General features: G+C 43.3%; 1 protein-coding gene across 1 annotated transcript; it reads left to right on the top strand.

The window, feature by feature from the left end:
• The first annotated feature begins 7908 nt into the window (after positions 1-7908).
• Positions 7909-9331, top strand: LOC113316137 (tropomyosin-2-like). The gene is made up of 4 exons (XM_026564358.1): positions 7909-7965; positions 8052-8346; positions 8751-8986; positions 9209-9331. Exons 1-4 carry the CDS (start codon positions 7909-7911, stop codon positions 9329-9331), a joined length of 711 nt encoding a protein of 236 aa, XP_026420143.1.
• Positions 9332-19188: the final 9857 nt, after the last annotated feature.

Consider the following 19188-nt stretch of genomic DNA (forward strand, 5'->3'; position numbering starts at 1 on the left):
ATTGTTGTTACCACAGGTTCGTCAATCATCCAACTAATGAATGCAACAGATTGAAGCACATTTTCAAAGAAAAGGTAGATGCAGGGGTACTTCAATTAGGCACTGAAGGAGTTCGCAGAGACCCTCTTCCCGTCAGGAGCTGCATGATTTCTGGGGACTCCGTACACAAAACCGTACAGTCTATGATGGAGCATTTATGTGAGATTATGTATTTCTCCAAAACACAACGTCAACACATATTTGAAGCCCTCAACCGTGTTGTATCAGGCAAGCGGTTGTTTCCAACCAGGGAAGTCGCTCCCAAACCCCAACCTCTCTGGGAAAGCACGATTGATAGATGCAACTGGGGACTCCTAGCCACTGCTCACTTGAAGGATGTTGAGTTTGAAAGCACGCTGATTGACGCGGCCTCCGACTTCAACATCGTAACCGTCAAGACTATGAGAGTTGCAAGGGAAAATCAAACAGAAGAAGCGTATTCTCTCCCATAAGGAGAAAACACGACTTGGAACGTTCTTTCCAAAAGGCGCTTCAACGTTCTCTCTAGGATCCGCTTCAACGCTCTCTCCAGAAGCCGCTTCAACGTCCTCTCCAGGAGCCGCTTCAACGCTCTCTCCAGGATCCGCTTCAACACTCTTTCCAGAAGCCGCTTCAACGTCCGATCCAGAAGCATCTTCAACGTCCGCTCCAGAAGCCGCTTCAACTCTCTCCAGGAGCCGCTTCAACGCTCGCTCCAGAAGCCGCTTCAACGTCCTCTCTAGGAGCCGCTTTAACGCTCTCTCCAGGATCCGCTTCAACGCTCTCTCCAGGAGCCGCTTCAACGCTCTCTCCAGGAGCCGCTTCAACGCTCTCTAGGAGACCGCTTCAACGTCCTCTCCAGGAGCCGCTTCAACGCTCTCCAGAAGCCGCTTCAACGTCCTCTCCAGAAGCCGCTTCAACGCTCTTTCCAGAAGCCGCTTCAGCGCTCTCTCTATAAGCCGCTTCAACTCTCTCCAGGAGCCGCTTCAACGCTCTTTCCAGAAACCGCTTCAACGTTCGCTTCAAAATCCGCTTCAACGTTCGCTCCATAAGCCGCTTCAATGTCCTCTACAGAAGCAGAAGCCGCTTCAACGCCTCAGCAAGCCACACAGACTAACCGCATCAGGTCTTCCACATCACCTACTCAGAACTCAGCACCGCCTACTCAAGGCCTGCATGAAGTTGCGCATCAACAACCACATCGCTGACAAAGTCAGATTCGACGTTTATTTCCAAGTTCCTACGGAAGGGGTGCATGGGCTATCAGAAGTTTGGATACAGTACAGGTTTTTCAAGTGCGACTCCGCCCATTGATAAAAAAATGACGGATCCAAAAGATTTCCACTTTCGTCAATTCGTCAACCACCTTACCAGCAAATGAAATGAAAGTACGTCTTTCAGGAGAAAATAAGCTCAGGATAATTACACCTGGGGACTGCAAGCACGAGGTTATTTCTGATATCAGCATCATCACTGTCAAAGCTTTACGAGCCGCAGGAATTTCTCAACATGAAGCCGTACACGTGCGTCAAAGATCCCAAAAGAAGAATCATAGATACTTATGGCTGTATCACCCTTGAGCAAATCCAGATACGACGCCCCTCAGTAAAACAGTAAAACATAACTACAGTTCCTGTGAATGTTCTGAGATTCTTCAAAAAACAAGAAAATTCGCATTGACTGTTGCATGAAGCATAACTGTATATGAAGAATCACGTGAATCATACTTGGAGGATTGAAGACTTTGCAAAAATCCCCTCACCATCAAAAATATCTGCATCTCATAGAAGGTAGACAACCAGCGCGCCACGAATTTTGATGAAGATTTCTTTCCCTCCAAAAGTACGTCGCAGAGATATATTCACATATACGGCCATGCCATCAGATCTATTCTAGTGACCAGACAGAAGTGTCACTGCGGACTGCTCATCGCATCCCATTCCATGCAACAGTCCAAGATTCAGAAGATGGTTCAAAGAATGTCTCTTAGAACGAAGGCCTTGAAGACTTGATAGCAGTACGTCGGTGACGGAACGCCTCTCAGCTAGTCTACTTCACCCAACGGCTCCGGAAGATTTTGACTATACAAGCATCCACAACATATTATCATCGCAATCAGAAGGGAAAGAATAAGCATGTAAGCTAAAGAGCCAGAATAAATACAATTTCATTTTGGTCAATGCTCAGGAGTTTGAAGAACATTCTAATTGCGGCTCAACAATCCAGGCACCAAATAACTTAAAGTCAAAGACGAATCATCAACGCAGCTACACTCTCCAAGATTATATCTGACATGATCATTGCGGAACATATATTTAATCCATCCACCCCAGGAGTGCAATAGAGTTTGGTAAACTTTGAAATCCACTGGAGAGGTTAGATACTCATTCTTCTGGAGTCAGAACCTTATTACACATTCTGGAGAAGATCGATGGTACTGTTGGGTGGTTACATGCGCAAAGGAGAAAACAACACCTACCTTGAGTTCTCCTGGATCGCCTTGCTTCTGATTATAACTATTGAAGATTGCTTTGTTGCCGTTGACGCTGGCTCTACCACTGCTAACAAAGAAATTCATTTACACCGAGCTAAATGTCCAAGTTTGATCAACTACTCATGGATATTACACTCACAGCTAAAATACGAAGACAAAATGAACTTACCTTGCCGCTGACGATTGACACGCTTGTGATCGAGCTGCTGACAGTGACGAGGAGGAGCCGGTCGTTGCAGACGAAAGCACGAAGCCGGACGAGCAACAAAAAACATAAGAGGGTCAATACCCCTTTAATACGAACAGAGTTTCCATAGTTTGAACAGAAGAAGGATTCCTTCTTGCTCCATGAATGGGAATAGATGGCTGGGCGCACCGTACTCATACCCCATAGCTGAGCTAGCAACACGCTACTACGAAAGCCACTGGACGCAAGATCCCACTGCTGAAGGTCGATTTGGATTTCCCTGGTAATATCTATTTGCTTCATCTTTTTAATTTTATTTTTCATCTGTCACCATCTAGTGATTACCCCGCAACAATGTCACTGTTACGTGCTAAGTAGGGGACTTAATGTTGATAGTGGTTTTTAGCTTAGGGTGAAAACTGTAAAAGCCTGTCTACCTGACCCGACATCAGAAGTAGTAGACCTTGATATATCTACATTCGCAGGGAATTTGGAGAATATATCAGAATCTGGTGAGTGCCTATGTCTCTCTTCATATTATATTGAAACTCAAGCTCCTAGATGAATTGTTCACTAGTATAGAGCCTAATGAGTGTTTAAGCTCCTAGCTGCATTACTCACTAATGCCGGATCCCGCCTAATATTTTTCTGTGCTATGTTCCCCAGCTGAACTCTCAATGTTGGCATGACATGACGATTAATGTTCATTCGCAGCAGAGTAGCACGAATCTCCCAAAGTGTCAGTATTGAGATCTGCATGAAAGTACTCGCACAGGCTGCGCCACTCTCTGATAAAGATATTTTTCGTGTCAACGCGCTTTTTAATTAAAAGTTAGCACTATCGACACACTTAAATTCCTTAAGGAAAACCTATACTGTCCATGTCAGTCTTAAAGAGCAATCACGGCCACACGATTTGGCTAGGCAATTTGAAAATCCTAACCTACTCCCAGCGGAACTAGGCAATCACCGTGTCGACCACCGGCGGGCCCACTAGCATCCCAGATGGTCAGATTCCCTTCGGTTCACCCGCAACGCCTTTGAACATTGTACATAACATGGGTGATCCCGCTGTTGAAAAATGAGTACAAACGAGCTAAGACCAGCAAAAATGGTCTCAAAAACATCACAACCGCCCAACTTAGCTAGCCTAGTTGGACGACTTAGATCTTTTTTCGAATGATCAAAAGGGTACTGGCGTGTTCACCGGCGATCCAACTTCGTCCTTCGTCGGTCGACTTGCTCATAGCAAGCTAAGAGCGCATTGAATCTGTGACTACTCGTTTTCCCGTAGTCTACGTAATATGTACAACTCAGAGAATCAAATACTAAGTAGTATTTATGCCTCTGTTGAACTTATAGTGCTAAGTAATAAAGGGTACTCAAGATCATAATAACAACCGAGAATGCAAAGATAATATAAAAGCTGCTAAGTTATCATGAGACACAAGAGATTACGTGGTTCGACTTTCGTCTACGTCCACAGGTTAATGAGTGACTGTTTTGTATTAAGTTATGGTGGTTACAAAGATCTTAAATGCTTCCCAAAGTAATAGATATAACTCAAGTTGAAGTAAACACTTAAGTTCTAAACATTAAAGAGGTATAAGCTTAAGACTAGATCTTCTCTCCTAGATGCTGAATGCCCTTAGTTTGTTGGTGAGGCTTGGTATTTATAGCCCCTTCTGCTCCAAGTATATCTTTGCTGCCTCTAGGTCCATCGTTTCCTGATATACCTTTAGTACAGATGGTACCTTCATTCTCCGCGTGCTCTCTCCAGTCGAACTCTGCCACCTTAGCTGACCCACGTTCCTTCGGGAATTCCCCAGCCTCAGTACAGATTGTACCTTCGTTCACCGCCAGCTTCTGCCAATCTGGTTCCGCCACATCATCTCTCTCCACGTGCCTTGATTATGCGGGTAGATAAGAGATTTGTGCACTTAATGCTGATTAGATATGACATCTACCTCTGTCCCTTCGTCAGCTGCTCTTCCATAGACTAGGTTTTTACTTCTTCCATCTTAGCCGTCGAGACATCCTTTCTTGGGGTGAGATAAATTAGATCTATGAAGGTATCGTCTGTCACTTGGATTCTTTTGTATAGCGACGGCTACACAACTATCTTGTATGCGACCACTGAGATCGTGACACGTGCTCCCCGGAATATTGGTATTCACAGTTTGCCCCTTTTTTTCATATTCTACCGTTTGGTAGGATTGGAAGAAAACTCCCGCAACGCCGCCATTTATGCACGTACCGATTGGGTGGTCCCCGCACGTCCTTTCATGCAATAACTTCCCCTTGAATTTCGGGGCATCCAAATTTTTGGATTCTCCATCCGCCTATAATAAGAGAATAAAGAGGAGGGATTTTCATTAACTCCTTTTCTCCCTCTCGAACTGTCGCTCTCTGTCTCTTTCACATAGATTTTCTTTCATCTTCGACTGTTGATTTTTCCTTCGATAACTCGATCATCATATACACATAAGTGATACTGTTGTTCTTTTGTTGTTGCTTTCCGCATTTCTCCATGTTTGGTTCTATTTTCTCTTCTTTGATTTGTTGGAGGTTGCTGATGTACTTGCATATGAGGATTTCAATTCTCTTTTACTTTTTCTTGTTGTATAAGAACTTGGGTTTGTTCCTATTTCGTATTTTGATGATGATTCTGCCATGGTTGTTCCTTGCCTGCAATCTTACTCATGGTGATGAAAATCCCTTGATTTCGTCTTATGATGAGTTTAAATAGCTTCCTTTGGTTGGTTTAGTGAAACACATGCCCAAAGTATCCTTGTTTTTGCCCCAAATTTGCTTTTGAGTCGACTGTGATTTTTAGTCCGCCATTGTTGATGAGTCATTCTTCCTGCTGGTGTTAGGAATTATGAGACTTCCGAAGAAGCCTACGCGTAAGGGGGATAGAACCTCTTAGTATATTGACCCTCCTCCGCGGATGGACCATCTTGATGCTACTCCGTCTCCACCCCCTGAGGATACTGAGATACCTGCTGGCATTGAGGTACCTGCTGGTACTGAGATGGCTGTTGTTCCTGAGGCTGCTGCGGATCTAGAGGTAGAAGAAGTTGCCGTTGAGGATCTTCCACCTCCTCCTCGTCATTATTAACTTCAAAGGTTGACACTACGTGATAAATATAGCTACGCCCATCTGTCCTTGGCTGAGATCACCAAGTTTTTCCGCCTCCACAAGTTCGAGATCTCCTTTGTCGATGTGCTCACCGAATCCCTGATCCGGAGTTTTCCTTATGATGAGAATAACCTCCTGATTAGTGTTGGTCAGTTGGCCGCAGGTATGCTCCTCGCTTTGTTCAGTAGAAAGGATCCCTTCTACTATGACGTTTTGTCTAACAGGGATGACCTGGTGAACAAAACTCAGGTCCGAGGAGTTATGCAATATACTGGTAACTACTGGCGTGCCCTTCGTGAGAGTTGGTACCGTAGTAAGGGAAATACCACTTTGAAGTCTTATGACCCCTTTGTTGATGGAAGGTCTAAGCAGGAGGATTATACCCCCGCCAACTTCAATGCTACATATGCTGATGTTATTCAGAAGAGCAATATTTATCCTTGTAGTGTAGGCCCTCTTCGGATCCATGTTACTGCTAAGAAAATCATGGAAGGTAACGGCCTTCGTCTGCTAGAGGAGATCGATAAGACTGGTTTGACTGTTATCCCTTATTCTGCTAGAGTATCTTTGCCAAAGTCTGACCGTATCCGTCTTGACCATGATAATCGCTGGGCTCGTACTCCTCTTTGTGTGGTGGGTCCTTGGGCCTACGGTTTTACTTCCGCAGATCCCCACGTCCCCCGTACAACTCTTTCCTTTCCTGAGAAGTATGATGGATATCAACCTTGAGTTTTCAAACCTGCTGCTTATCATGAGGTAACCTTCGTTTTCTTTTGAAGGCTTTTTCTTTAATATCTTTGTTTGACATTCTGATGACCTTCTTTTATAGTCTGCTCATGCTTCTTCTTCTGGAACTGCTCCAGGTTCTGCTGCTAGGACTGCTCCGGGCTCTGCTGGTAATTCCGTAGCCACCAGGACTAGGAAGAGAAAGTCTTCGGCTGAAGCAGCTACGCCAACACTTGCTTAGGTAAGGATTATTTCCATACTTTTGTGTTTGTAGGTCCCTTAATATCTTGCCCCTGATCCTTAGCTGGCGCATGTGTTTTTCCACAGTCCTCCAAGAGAAAGGGCAAGTTGAAGGCTGTTATTGACCTTGAGGCATCATATGAAGATCCCAAGGCTGGTGAGGAGGTGCCGGATGATGAAGATATAGAGAATATTGAGGATACTGGCCTCATCCCTCATTTGGATGATATTGAGGAAGATTTTTCCAAGGCTAACCCCAGTCCCACCCGTGCTGGATCAGTGGAGGGTGAGAACCTCGTGGCTGGGGGTGATGCTCCATTTGTTAACCATGTTAGTGTTCAAGCTCCAGCTCCTACTTTGTCTCCAAAGGTGCCTTCGTTTTCTACCCCAGGCGGAGCATTTCCTGTTGTCTCGGATGCTACTGAGGTTGTTGCTGTAGTTTCCAAGAGTCTTCCTTCGTCTCCTGCTACTTCGCTTCAATCAAGTGGTTCGTTTGCTAAGGTTGTTACCCCAGTGGTGAGGGTCAGCAGTTCAGATTCTCAGTCGAAGAAGAAGGTTGTGATTTCACTGGGCATCTTCTCCTTCAATGCTATGCCAACCCCGTTAGGGAGCGCTCAGTCTGTTTCTACTGCCCATGTTAGCAAAGTTGTTGGACCTCCGCCTTCGTCACCAGACTGGACTGTACTGGGAAATCTTCCTTCTGCTGGTGATATGGACTTAGGTGATGCTCAAGCTTTTTCTTCGGTTCCCAGTTCATCCACCATGCCGTCTCTTCGTCGTGGTGAGGGCTCAGTAATTGTGCCCCATGTTCGCTCTCAAGCGATTGATGGAGTTGTTGCTGAGTCTAGCAAGGGTAAGATGCATGAGAGCTTGAGCTTTGGTAGTTCTGATGATGTCATTCTCGAAGCTATTCTACGGGACTGGAAGGTTCCTTTTTCTGCTGAGGTTGATCGTCATCATATGGATAGCTCCTTTGAAGTAGCCTCGCAGTTGGATGTGTTGTCTGCTCAATATCGTGCGGCTAAGGATCTATTTTTTGACCCGGATTGCCTTCGCTCCTGCCATAGCTTTGGTGAATTTCGCAGGGGTAGCATCTAAGAGATGGAAGCTTTCATTGACACCTACGCTGATTTCCTTCCCCGTCTCTCAGCGTTTTCAGTAAGTGATTCCCTCCTTGACGCTTCATAATTTATTTTGATTCTTCGTTTATTCTTACACTCCTTTTTTTGCAGCTTTGCAAACAGATAGATGTTAGTTGCACCTTGTTTAAGTTCTATAAGGATAAGTGTACTCACTTGAATGATCTGTTGGAGCGCGTTCGTCAAGAATATGCCCTTGCTGGCACACAACAACCTTCATCCAGTGATGCTGCTTCTCTTGCTAAGGTATCTTCATTGGAGGATGATTTGAGGAAAACTCAGAGATCCTTGGAGGCTTGTTTGCTGGCACTCGAGAGAGTTAATAATGCTGCTAAGGTTTCTGAGGATGGGCGTAAAGCTGCTGATTCTGCTCTGGCTGCTGAGTCCTCCAAAGCCATAGGTTCGTTCCTTCTTTCCCTTAGCTTTGTTGTTGTTTTTGTTTGGTTGCATAGTCCTGAGACAACCTTCGCCTGCCAGCTAGTAGCTCTGGTGAGCTTAGATATCTTCGGGATCAAGTAGCCCAGTTAACCTCTGATGTTTGGTATTATCAGAAGAAGTCTGATAGGTTGATGAATGTAACCGTCCATAATGAAGCCCAACTTTCCCTTGAATCTGCTCATAACTCGGATTTAGTAAAGCAGATGGCTTTGCTTCATAAAAAATGTGACGAAGCCCTTAATTGGAAGGAGAGTCTCATTTTAAAGCAAAAGGAGGATATTTCCTTAGTTTAGAGATGCCTCTCAACCCAAGAAATTATCCGCAAAAAGTTTCACGCGGATTTCGAAAATGCCTGTGCCTCTTTAGCTAAGGTTACCGCAGAGCGTAACGTCTTGTCTTCTGAGGTATGTTCTCTTAAGAACAAACTTATTGAGGCTGACTCCGCATCATCTTCCATGTCTCATGCATCGTTGATCAAGAAGGTTCAAGAGTTAGAAAATGTTTACCGAGTTCTATCCTCAGAGAATGTTTCGCTTTTGATAGATGTTGATGACCTCCGGACTGAGCGTGATACCCTTGTGCAGGATCTTGAGGCCGCTGAGGTGGATCTTGCTGAGGCTCAGTGTAGTTTAGAAGAATCCCTTAGCCACGCAGGAGGTAGCTTAGGGTCCTTATGTTCCAGCACCATCCTTTGTATTTTTTGATGTTTCCCCTTAGTCCTTACACCCTTCGTATTCGCAGGTCTCCAGGAGCAGATGGTGGGTGCAAATGCTAAGATCAACCATCTTGAAGGACAAATATCTTCAATGGAGATATCCTTCCAGTTTGATACTGCTGTTAAGTTCAAGGTTGAGGCTCTCCGGCAAGCTAACGATCAGCTCACTGCTCAGATGAGGGAGCTTCGTCAAAAGTATGCTTCTGATTCGTTGTCTCAGTGCGTAGTTTGAGAAGTCGGTCATCGATTATATTAATGATGCCTTTGCACAATCCAAGATCCAAGCTGAAGGTGTGGTATTTCCTCGTCTCCTTTATCCTTGATTATGTCTATCTTAACTGAACTCTTTGTTGTATGTTTCCCCCAGCTGAGGGGCCTTTGTGTAGTCTCTTTTCCTTGAAACAATGTTTCCTGATGGTTTGAATCTTTGCTATCTGCAACTTTTAAGACATGCTAGTCATATTTTGGTAACATTATTATTGTACCTATATTATTGCATGAATATTTTGCTTGTAGACGTGTTGTGTCTAGATGTTTGCATGTTCAAGTTATCACTAGGTTCTAAGGTATGTTTAACCTTGGGTGGAACATTCATCGTCCTACCTAATTATCCTTTGTCCAGAAGGTACCGTGGTGGTGAGGGCTCCTACGTGGGCTATAGTTTTCCTATAACCCTATGCGTTCAGCGCGAAGGCTGATTTACTTCGACAAGGTATCTATATAGGGGATATCTTACTTTTTCTTATTGCCTCATGAATGGAGTTATCACTCCGAGGATCCGAGTATCGACATATGCGCAGTTATGTCTTGCTTTGTCTCATCGTCAATCCTGACGGAGGGTGTCTATTCTAACCCAATTTGTACCCAATCAAAAATTGACTTTCTCTTAGCAAAAAGTTTCTTACATTGATTAGTAAGGTTCATAATACCTTTGATCAGGGACAGAACATGGTGGGCTATTTCCCGTTCCCTTCTTCTCCCGAGTGATCACCATTCTCTTACAGGTAGTATTTCTTTAGGTACATTGCATTCCAAAGGTGTTGTAGTACTTCACCTTTGAGGGTCCTTAGGTAGTATGACATTTTTCCAGCGATGTCGTGTATGATGTAGGGCCCGTCCCATGTTGGAGCTAGCTTGCCCCACTCCTTCCTTCTTTGATATGGTGGTATCTGACGTAATACGTATTCCTCGACCACAAAGTTTCTAGGGACGACCCGTTTGTTGTATTCGCGAGCTAGCCTTCGTTGATAGTTTACCATCTTCTGCAAAGCCACTTCCCGCCATTCTTCAAGATCATCGAGCTTTGCTAACATTAGGTTCGTTGTTAGGTTCTTCTCCCATGCTTTTGTTTTTGTTGTGGGAAGTATTATCTCTGTTGGGATGACAGTTTCGGCTCCGTAGGTTAGCAGGAATGGAGTCTCTCCCGTGGACGCCCTTCTTGTAGTTCGGTATGCCCACAGGACATTGTGCAGTTGTTCGCACCATCTTTTCTTGTATGCTCCTAGCATTTTCTTCAAGTTCATCGCTATTGTTTTGTTAGTCGCCTCCGCTTGTCCATTGCTCTTAGGGTATATAGGAGTGGATTTTTTTTCTGAATGTTGAAAGTATCGAACAACATATCTATGTCATTTCCTTGCAAGTGCTTTCCTTTGTCAGAGACTATGGCGGCTGGTATCCCGAACATGCATATGATTTGTTCAAACAAGAATTTAAAGACAGCTATGTCCCTAATTCTTGCCAAAGCCTTTGCTTCCACTCACTTGGTGAAGTAATCCGTAGCCACAATAAGGTATCTTCTCTTCGAGGTTCCCTCTATCAAGGGTCCGACAATATCAACCCCCCATTTGACAAATGGCCAAGGGATGATGACCGAGTTGAGCTCCGTTGCTGGTGCTTTAATTTTCCTGGCAAAGCGTTGGCATCTCTCACAGCACTTAGCCACGTTTTTTGAATCTTCTTCCATTCTTAGCCAGTAATATCCTTGCATTTTGGCTTTGACTGCCAAGGACCTTCTTCCGCTGTGATTGCCGGAATCTCCGTTGTGTATATCATGGAGTATCCTTCTGCCCTCAGTTCGTGAGAGGCACCGCATCAGGGGTCCAAGAAATGACCTTTTATACAGTATCCCATCACGTAGGTTGTACATTGCTGCTTTCGATTCGATCTTCCGAGCTTCCTTGACATCTGCTAGTAAGGTACCTTTGTCAAGGTATTGGTGAATTGGAATCCTCCAATCATCTTCCGCTTCGTCCTAGATGTCTTTGTTGTTTTCGTCCGACATAGGTTGATCTTTGTCAGATCCTTCAACTTCGCTACCTGGCTCTTCTTCGTCCTCTTTTCCTTTTTCAGTTTCTCTCATGGCTCGAGTTTGAACATCCATAGCCTCCTCGACTCTTGAAATTGGTCCTTCTATAGAAAGCTCATATACCCTTCCAATTTGCACGGAGGTGGTATTTCTGTCCCTTAGCATTGATGATATGAATGCTAAGGCATCTGCGTGTCTGTTATCTTTTCGACAGACATGTCTGAACGTAACGTTGTTAATTTTCGACGCATGCTCCTGTGCTAGCTTTAGGTACGAAGATAGTACCTGTAGATGGTGGATTTTCGACAAAGGGTAGAATTGTAAAACTATACTCCAGATTCGGCAACCGGATGAGTATTGAGGCTCATGTCTCTCATCAAAGCATGAAAGCTCATGCCATAAAATCTCTGATTGAGAAGGCCGTCTCTCAGAGTACATGTAGATGTGTAGTCTCTCAGCTGAGGCCACGACACATCTCATGAATACTGAGCAATTTCAGTAATTACTCCGGATCCGGCAACCAGATGAGTATCGAGACTCATGTCTCTATGCATGAAAGCTCATGCCACCTCTGATGGAGAAAGTCTCTCAGGGAAGATGAAGATGTGTAGTCTCTCAGCTGAGGCCACGACACATCTCATATTGTATAGAATCGAAAGATTGGGCAGCTCCTAGACAGCATGTCTGCTAGTATAGAGCGACAACGTCTTCGGGATGTAACCAGGTTTTCCCCGACTATGCAAGAGGAATATGACACTCCAGCAAGTTCATATTGCTCGACCCTCAGATAATTAATTCTCCTAGATATGAAGCCCTTCTAGTATAGAGCCAGCAATTAATTATCTTAAATCGTCTGAATATCCAGCAATATTCTACGAGCCATTGTCTAAATATCCAGCAATATTCTACGAGTCGTCAATCAATCGCCTGAATATCCAGCAATACTCTAAGATTCCTCGTTATATTTTGTTACTTCAATCTGTGGTTCTTCCCAGTACAATTCCACAGGTTAGTAATAAATATTCAATGAAACAGGCATCCGAGCATCGAATAAGCCCTGACAAAAATGGTGCAAGTGTAATTAGCAAATAATGCACATACCAGCATTGTGAATGCACGAACGAGCATTTCAAAAATACGAACGAACGAGGAACCTATGCAAAATAGGAAGGGAAAATAATAATAATAATAATAAAAAAATATTAAGCAAAAGCGCCAGGGGACTAGGCTCACCAGCCGGCCAGTCATGCTGTGACTAGTCCCGCGCCTAATTTTATATTTTATCATATTTTTACTATTTTCACGATCTCATGAAAATCCTCTTGTTCGAGCAAATTTCCTTTATTTCAAAGAAATTATCTAAATCAAATGATTTTATCAAAATAATAAAATTAGGGAAAGGTGTCGCTGGACCGAGCACCAGCCGGCCATGTCTTGGCCGTGGCCGGTCCCACACCTCACGTCCCATTATTTTATTATTTCTTCTCAAATTATGAAAATTCCTTGATTTTATGAGTTTTCCCTAAAATCATGAAAATTACCTAATTTCATGTATTTTTATCTAAATCACATGATTTTATCAAAAATAATAAAATTAGGGAAAGATGTCGCGGGACCGCCGGCCGGCCGGTCATGCCTTGGACGTGGACGGTCCCACACCTTACGTCGCATTATTTTATTATTCTTTGTCAAATTATGAAAATTCCTTGATTTTATGAATTTTCCATAAAATTACCTAATTTCATGTATTTTCTCTAAAATCATGGAAAATATTAAAAAATTAGGAAAACTTGTGGGACCGGGCTCTAGCCGGCCATCCATGCCCTAGCCGGTCCCACACGCCCATTATTTTATTATTATTTGGTGTTTTGTTTCCTGATTTCAACAAATCCTTTTGATTTTATGAAAATTATCTAAAATCATCAAAATTACATAAAATTGGGAAGAGTGCCTTGGGACCCGAGCCCATTGGCCGGCCGGCCATGCCACAGCCATTGCCGGTCCCACACTCCCATTCCCTATTTTATATTTTAATTTATGTCTCTCATCTCATTGAAGTTCCCTAATTTCGCCAAACTCTCCAGTTTTATGGAATTTCCCTTAAATCAGAGAAAAATACATAAAATCACATAAAACTGGGAAAAGCATGTGGGACCGCGTGTCATCCGGTCAGCCATGCCCTAGCCGTGGCCGGTCCCACACCTTGTAATTCCTTGTTTTATTTATTATTTTCATCATCTCATGTATTTTTTCCGGTTTCAGCAAAACCATGAATTTTGCATATTTTCTCCAAATGTTGCTCAAACGTGCACCAGAAAATATCAAAATTCTCAGGACTGAAGCACTGACATCATGGTGACACGGGCATATCCCCTTGACCTACCAAGGGTGACCCTGAGGCTTGCAAACAGCTGGTCCCGCATGTTTTAATGATTTTAACCTAATTTGCTCAGTTACTCATATTAGGTTTGAACTCTTTCCAAACAATTGGAAGTTCACTCAAACGACCATCTACTGGTCCCACGACCACCAAGAGCCGTTCTCATGACCTATTGGTCGGTCCCTCATATTTTCTACATCAGGTTTTATGATTTGTCACTCACACAAGCATTATTTCAGTAAATGATTAAATCAACATTTAATCATTCTTTCACTAACTGGTCCTCAAGAGACTTTGGTATTTTTGCTCATTCGAGCATTTGGGCATTATATGGTGAACTCGTCATCCCATGTATCCCGGTCCTATGTGATTTGCAGTAAATCATCATCTCGGTAAAATTAGGGTTTTGAATCCAGAACTCTGCAGAAACGTGATTCTGAGCAGATTCGAACACTCTGATAATTTTATGTTGATTCCATGATTAACATTCGTATTTATTTTGCTCAACTCAGCAGTCAGTAACTTAAATTAATATTTTATTTGGTCCAGCTACCAAAAATTCATCAAAAGAACAATATTTGTTCAAACTAGCAATATTTGCTCAATTAGCAATATTCGCTCGAACCGGCAATATTTGCTCAAACCAAAAAATATTGGTTCAACTATCAATATTCAACAATTTAGCAACACAGTTTTGCTCGTCTTAGGTTATAATGATACCTCGTCTCAGCAGACATGTTAAATTCATGAGTTTCGAAACATTTACTCACACATGTTCAACTCAGCGCTACATGGACTCATCGTCCCAAAATGTCAGCAACTAACTCCAAAATCACGAGATTTCAATCGTGTCACATGGGGGGATATTAACTAGGGTTTTGGTCTGGCGGACTACGGCACGTGTGTTCACCCACGATGAGAATGTGAGCAAGTCGTGCAATCAGTTGGAAGAGTCATCAAAGTAGTGGGTGAAAAGTTAACCAAGTCTCCGCACGATGAGTAATTGGTTTTAACATGATTTCCCCATTTCCCATTCTCTGACTCCAGCAACTGTCACACTTCATGGGATCATGGTGTTTTCAACTCCGGCATTATAAAATGTCCCTGAATTCTGATTGAAAAGACATAAGTTTTCGAACACTCGAACAACATTCGCCAAGACGAGCAATTTCTCATCAAAGTTCATACATACAATCTTTCGTCTACACGAACTTACAAAAATTACTCTCAATTGAGAAAAATTCAATCATTCAGAGCATTTTCACGCTGAATTCACAACACACCTACAATCTCAGATCACCATTGATCTCACGTATTTCTAAGCTTCCCTCCTACAGATCAACCCATCCTTTCTTGTGACCGAATTGACTCTGGAACATCCATTGTTCTTGGTTTAGGCCGGGGTCTTACAGATTGATGTCTCGAACTTAAAACACTCCCTTCTTGCAGTGCATCTGTGTAAGGTTCAACATTTCGCTCGGTTCAAGGAGTCTCCACACGGTCGACTCTTCAATTCCGTAAAAGCCAGCAAATCGTTTTTCCCCACTCACAGACTGGTGACCAAAGTCGGAGATTAATCTCTCGGTTGCAATCTCACGATTTCACAAGATGGCTGGTCTTAGGTCTGGGTTAGTTACAGGTGCCAACACAAACGACGCTAGTGCTAGAAACAACAACAATGACAATCAGAATATACCGGAAACGATTCCGCCCTCCAACACTGATGGTGGTGATATTATTCCTCCTCACGCTGAAGGTCATCCTCTATTCGGTCGACACCCTGAAGAAGTCAGAGGAAATCCACCACCTACCATTGCCGATCTTATCAAAGTGCAGGAGACTCTCGCAAAGAATCAGACTGACATGGATGCTACACAGAAGGAGTTGTGTAATTATCTCAAAAATCTTACTGATAAGATGACAGAGAAGGTTCAAGAAAAGGGAAAAGAGAAGAAGAAATCCTCAGATTTTGCTGATCCTGAAGTAATCCCAATCCATACAGTGGATGATGATGAAACTGGCAAAGCTGCAGATTCATCAGTAAAGGAACCATCAAATTTCATTACTCGGGAAGACGTGGAGCGCCTTCTGGAGAACCGTGGAAAAGACAAGACATCACATGTCCATCGTAACCAACCTCCTTATCCTACCTCTACGCAAAGGATTCCCCTTCCAAAAGGTTACATTTCTCCAACTTTCATTCTGTATGACGGAACTGGCAATGCTCGAGAACATGTCTCTCGTTTTATCGAAGCCTTGGGAGAGCATGGACATAACCATGTTGTTCGTCTCAAAAAGTTTTCAAAATCCTTGAAAGGCAGAGCATATACCTGGTACAACAACATCGCATCGGGGACTATCAACAATTGGGGAGAAATTATCAACGCCTTCTACACGAAGTACTTTTTTGTGTCAGAGCAAGTCACTCTCTCTGATCTTAGAAGAATGTTCCAGAGGGTCAGTGAGAATCCCAATGATTACGTGAAAAGATTCAGAGTCCAGGACCTGAACTGTCATGACCCAAATGTCACAGAGCAGCAGCTGGTAGATTTGTGTATCAACGACATTCTCCCGGCCTACAGAGATCTACTGGAGAATCTTCGATTCCATACTTTCTCAGAACTTCACGAAGCCGCGAAGAGATCAGCAACCACTGCACCTGCTCTGTTAGAACTGAGGAATCACGTGACACTCGAGGAAGCAGACGCCTGATCAACAAGCAGTACAACCTGCAGTCCTCTACAAACATTGTTGCAGAAGGAAGCAAGCGCAAGGATGAATCCCCGAACAAGCATGCTGCAGCTCCTCCAAAGACGCAAAAGAAGGACAAACCAGAGACACGGGATCCTGGCCAAAGCACAAATGCTCCTGATGATGCACCTGATTTTCCTCTCCTCATTGGAGAAGTGCTTGAACTATCAGACGCCTAGATCCAAGATGGTGCAATCAAATTGCCATACGTCAGGAGAGACCCAACTGAGGAAGACATAGAAAATCCTCGTTACTGCCGATTCCACAGGTTCGTCAATCACCCCACAAGTATCTGCAAAGTTTTGAAACGCATATTCAGAGAAAAGGTTGAGTCAGGAGAACTTAACCTTGGAGCTGAAGGAGTACACAGAGATCCTCTTCCTGTCAGGACTTTCTCTATTTCTGAAGTACCATTCAAGGAAGCAGTTCGGTCATTGATAGAGCATGTTTGCGAATTGCTCTATCTATCAAAAGCACAAAGAGGAGACATGTTCACAGCTTTGAACCACATAGTGTCTGGGAAACACCTACTGATTCCAGAAGTACCTCCTGAACCATCAGCCACCGACAAAGAAATGTATGACTGGGGACTGCTCACCATCGTGCATATTAAAGGAAATGAACTCAAAAGAGCATTTTTTGATGTCGGCACCGCGGTCAACATCATCCCTTTGAAAACTCTCAGAGATGCTGGCATTAATCGACAAGAGGCTACTCATGCTCCCATGGCAATCAGAGACCACGAAGGAATCTCCATAGATGCATACGGCTTCATTATTCTCAAAGTCACGTAGAATTTGGTCTGCACTGAGACCAAGTTTTACATAATTCGAGAAGATCCTGGATATGACATGATCCTTGGAAGAACTTGGATTCATGCTGGAAGGGTAACTTCAAAGCTTTCAACACACTCTGTCGCCGACAAAGACTCCAAGTCAGAAGAAGAAGTAGAGCACGCCCCACCATTTGAGCAGCTGGAGTAAGTAAAAACCTTGATGGTACTTACGCAAGAACCTGGGGAAAATCCACATACCTTTGTCAAGAGGTTTCGAGCTCAGGCAAGGCTTATTCCTCTTCATGCTCCAATATTACCAATGTTCAAATATGATACTTTGATTCAAGGACTTCTCCCTACAAACGATTTAGCAATTACCAAAAGTTATGAATGGATAACTTCACCTCGCAAATATTATACCCAATGGTTGGGTTCAGAGCTTCTCCAAGTCGGTCATTCTATCAAGAGGTTTATTGCTGAGGACCTGGCTAAGCACGACAGACAGTTTGCTGGGTACTTTCCTCTACATGAATGTACATACGTGCCACAACCATGGAATCAGCAAAAGATATTCAAGGCGCGAACTACTAAACCAAACAAATTCAAGGAAGGGGATTTGGTTTTCAAGGCGGCTAAACGAGATCTCCACTCTGCAAGAAGCTCCAATTGGGAAGGACCATTTATGGTTGCTAAGTCCATAACTGGAGGATACTACAAATTGATTAACACAACTAATCTGTCCTTTATTTTCGGATATGATTTGCGACATTCTCGCAACCTTACAAATGTTAATCTCGCAAATTCCCTAATTTTCGCAGGATCGTCACACTTTTCTCATGATTTGGCTGATGTCGTTTATTATGTCGTTTCTGAAGTTGTTCTGCGACACTGTCATGTTGTGTTGTTACTAATTTTGCTGAGGCATTATTGCTGCGAGATTCTGATCCTACATCTTTCCTCTTCTCATATCTTCTCTGCGAAGTAGAGAACGATGTGAGAAAATCCGCAACTATCTATCACTTCATATTCTGCATTTATCACACGTGTCTTTTCTCCCATATGTTTCTTGACACGTCTTCTGTAATCGCTGCTTTTCAACCGCTCCCGTCTTTTCGCATTAATTGTGTTTATCTTCTCGAAAATCTCCTCTATATATACTCTTCTTACTCTCTCTTTTCTTCTTTTTTACTCTCTTTTTCATCTTCTCTGCAACTTCATCATCTTCTCCGTAAATTCCTCTGCTATAATTTTTCTTCCTGAGAATCTCGCTCACTCGGGATTTTCGCGATCTATCTTCCAATTGAGTGGGGATTGCATACGTATGATGCTGGAGTTCGCTAACCGTGGTGCTGGTAAAGGATCTCTTTATTCCAAAGAATTTAGGGATCCTAAATTCGTAGATCTAAATATAGTCGCTGAGAAGTATACAGTAGCGAATTTCTTCGAAAATTATGAATTAATATCCATGAAGAAAGAGAATACTCGCTGGGGTATTCGCTTGAAAAGGAAGGATGTTATTGTTGAAGATAAAATGCTCATGCATGACATTGATTGGCACTCTGGTAAGAACACAACCCCTCGCCAATCCAAAGATGATAAATGGTGCGTTTTTCCCTTGATGCTGAAAGGACCTTACATTGCTGGGTCAAATGTTCTTCCTGAGAATCTCGCTACTTATCAACCTTGGGTATTCTCTTGGACCGAGAAGAAGAAAGAGGTATGTTTCTTCCAGTTTCACCCACTTTACATTTCTTTATTTTTCTGTATTCTTTTGTTCGCTGATTCTTGCGATATTATACAGATCCAGAAATTGAAAGATAGATACCGCAGGACTGGGAAGGCTAATACCTTGTTGGCTCTTCGCTCATACACAAATGA

The sequence above is a fragment of the Papaver somniferum genome, chromosome 10 (genome assembly GCF_003573695.1).
Source record: "Papaver somniferum cultivar HN1 chromosome 10, ASM357369v1, whole genome shotgun sequence".
NCBI classification, from domain to species: Eukaryota; Viridiplantae; Streptophyta; class Magnoliopsida; order Ranunculales; family Papaveraceae; genus Papaver; species Papaver somniferum.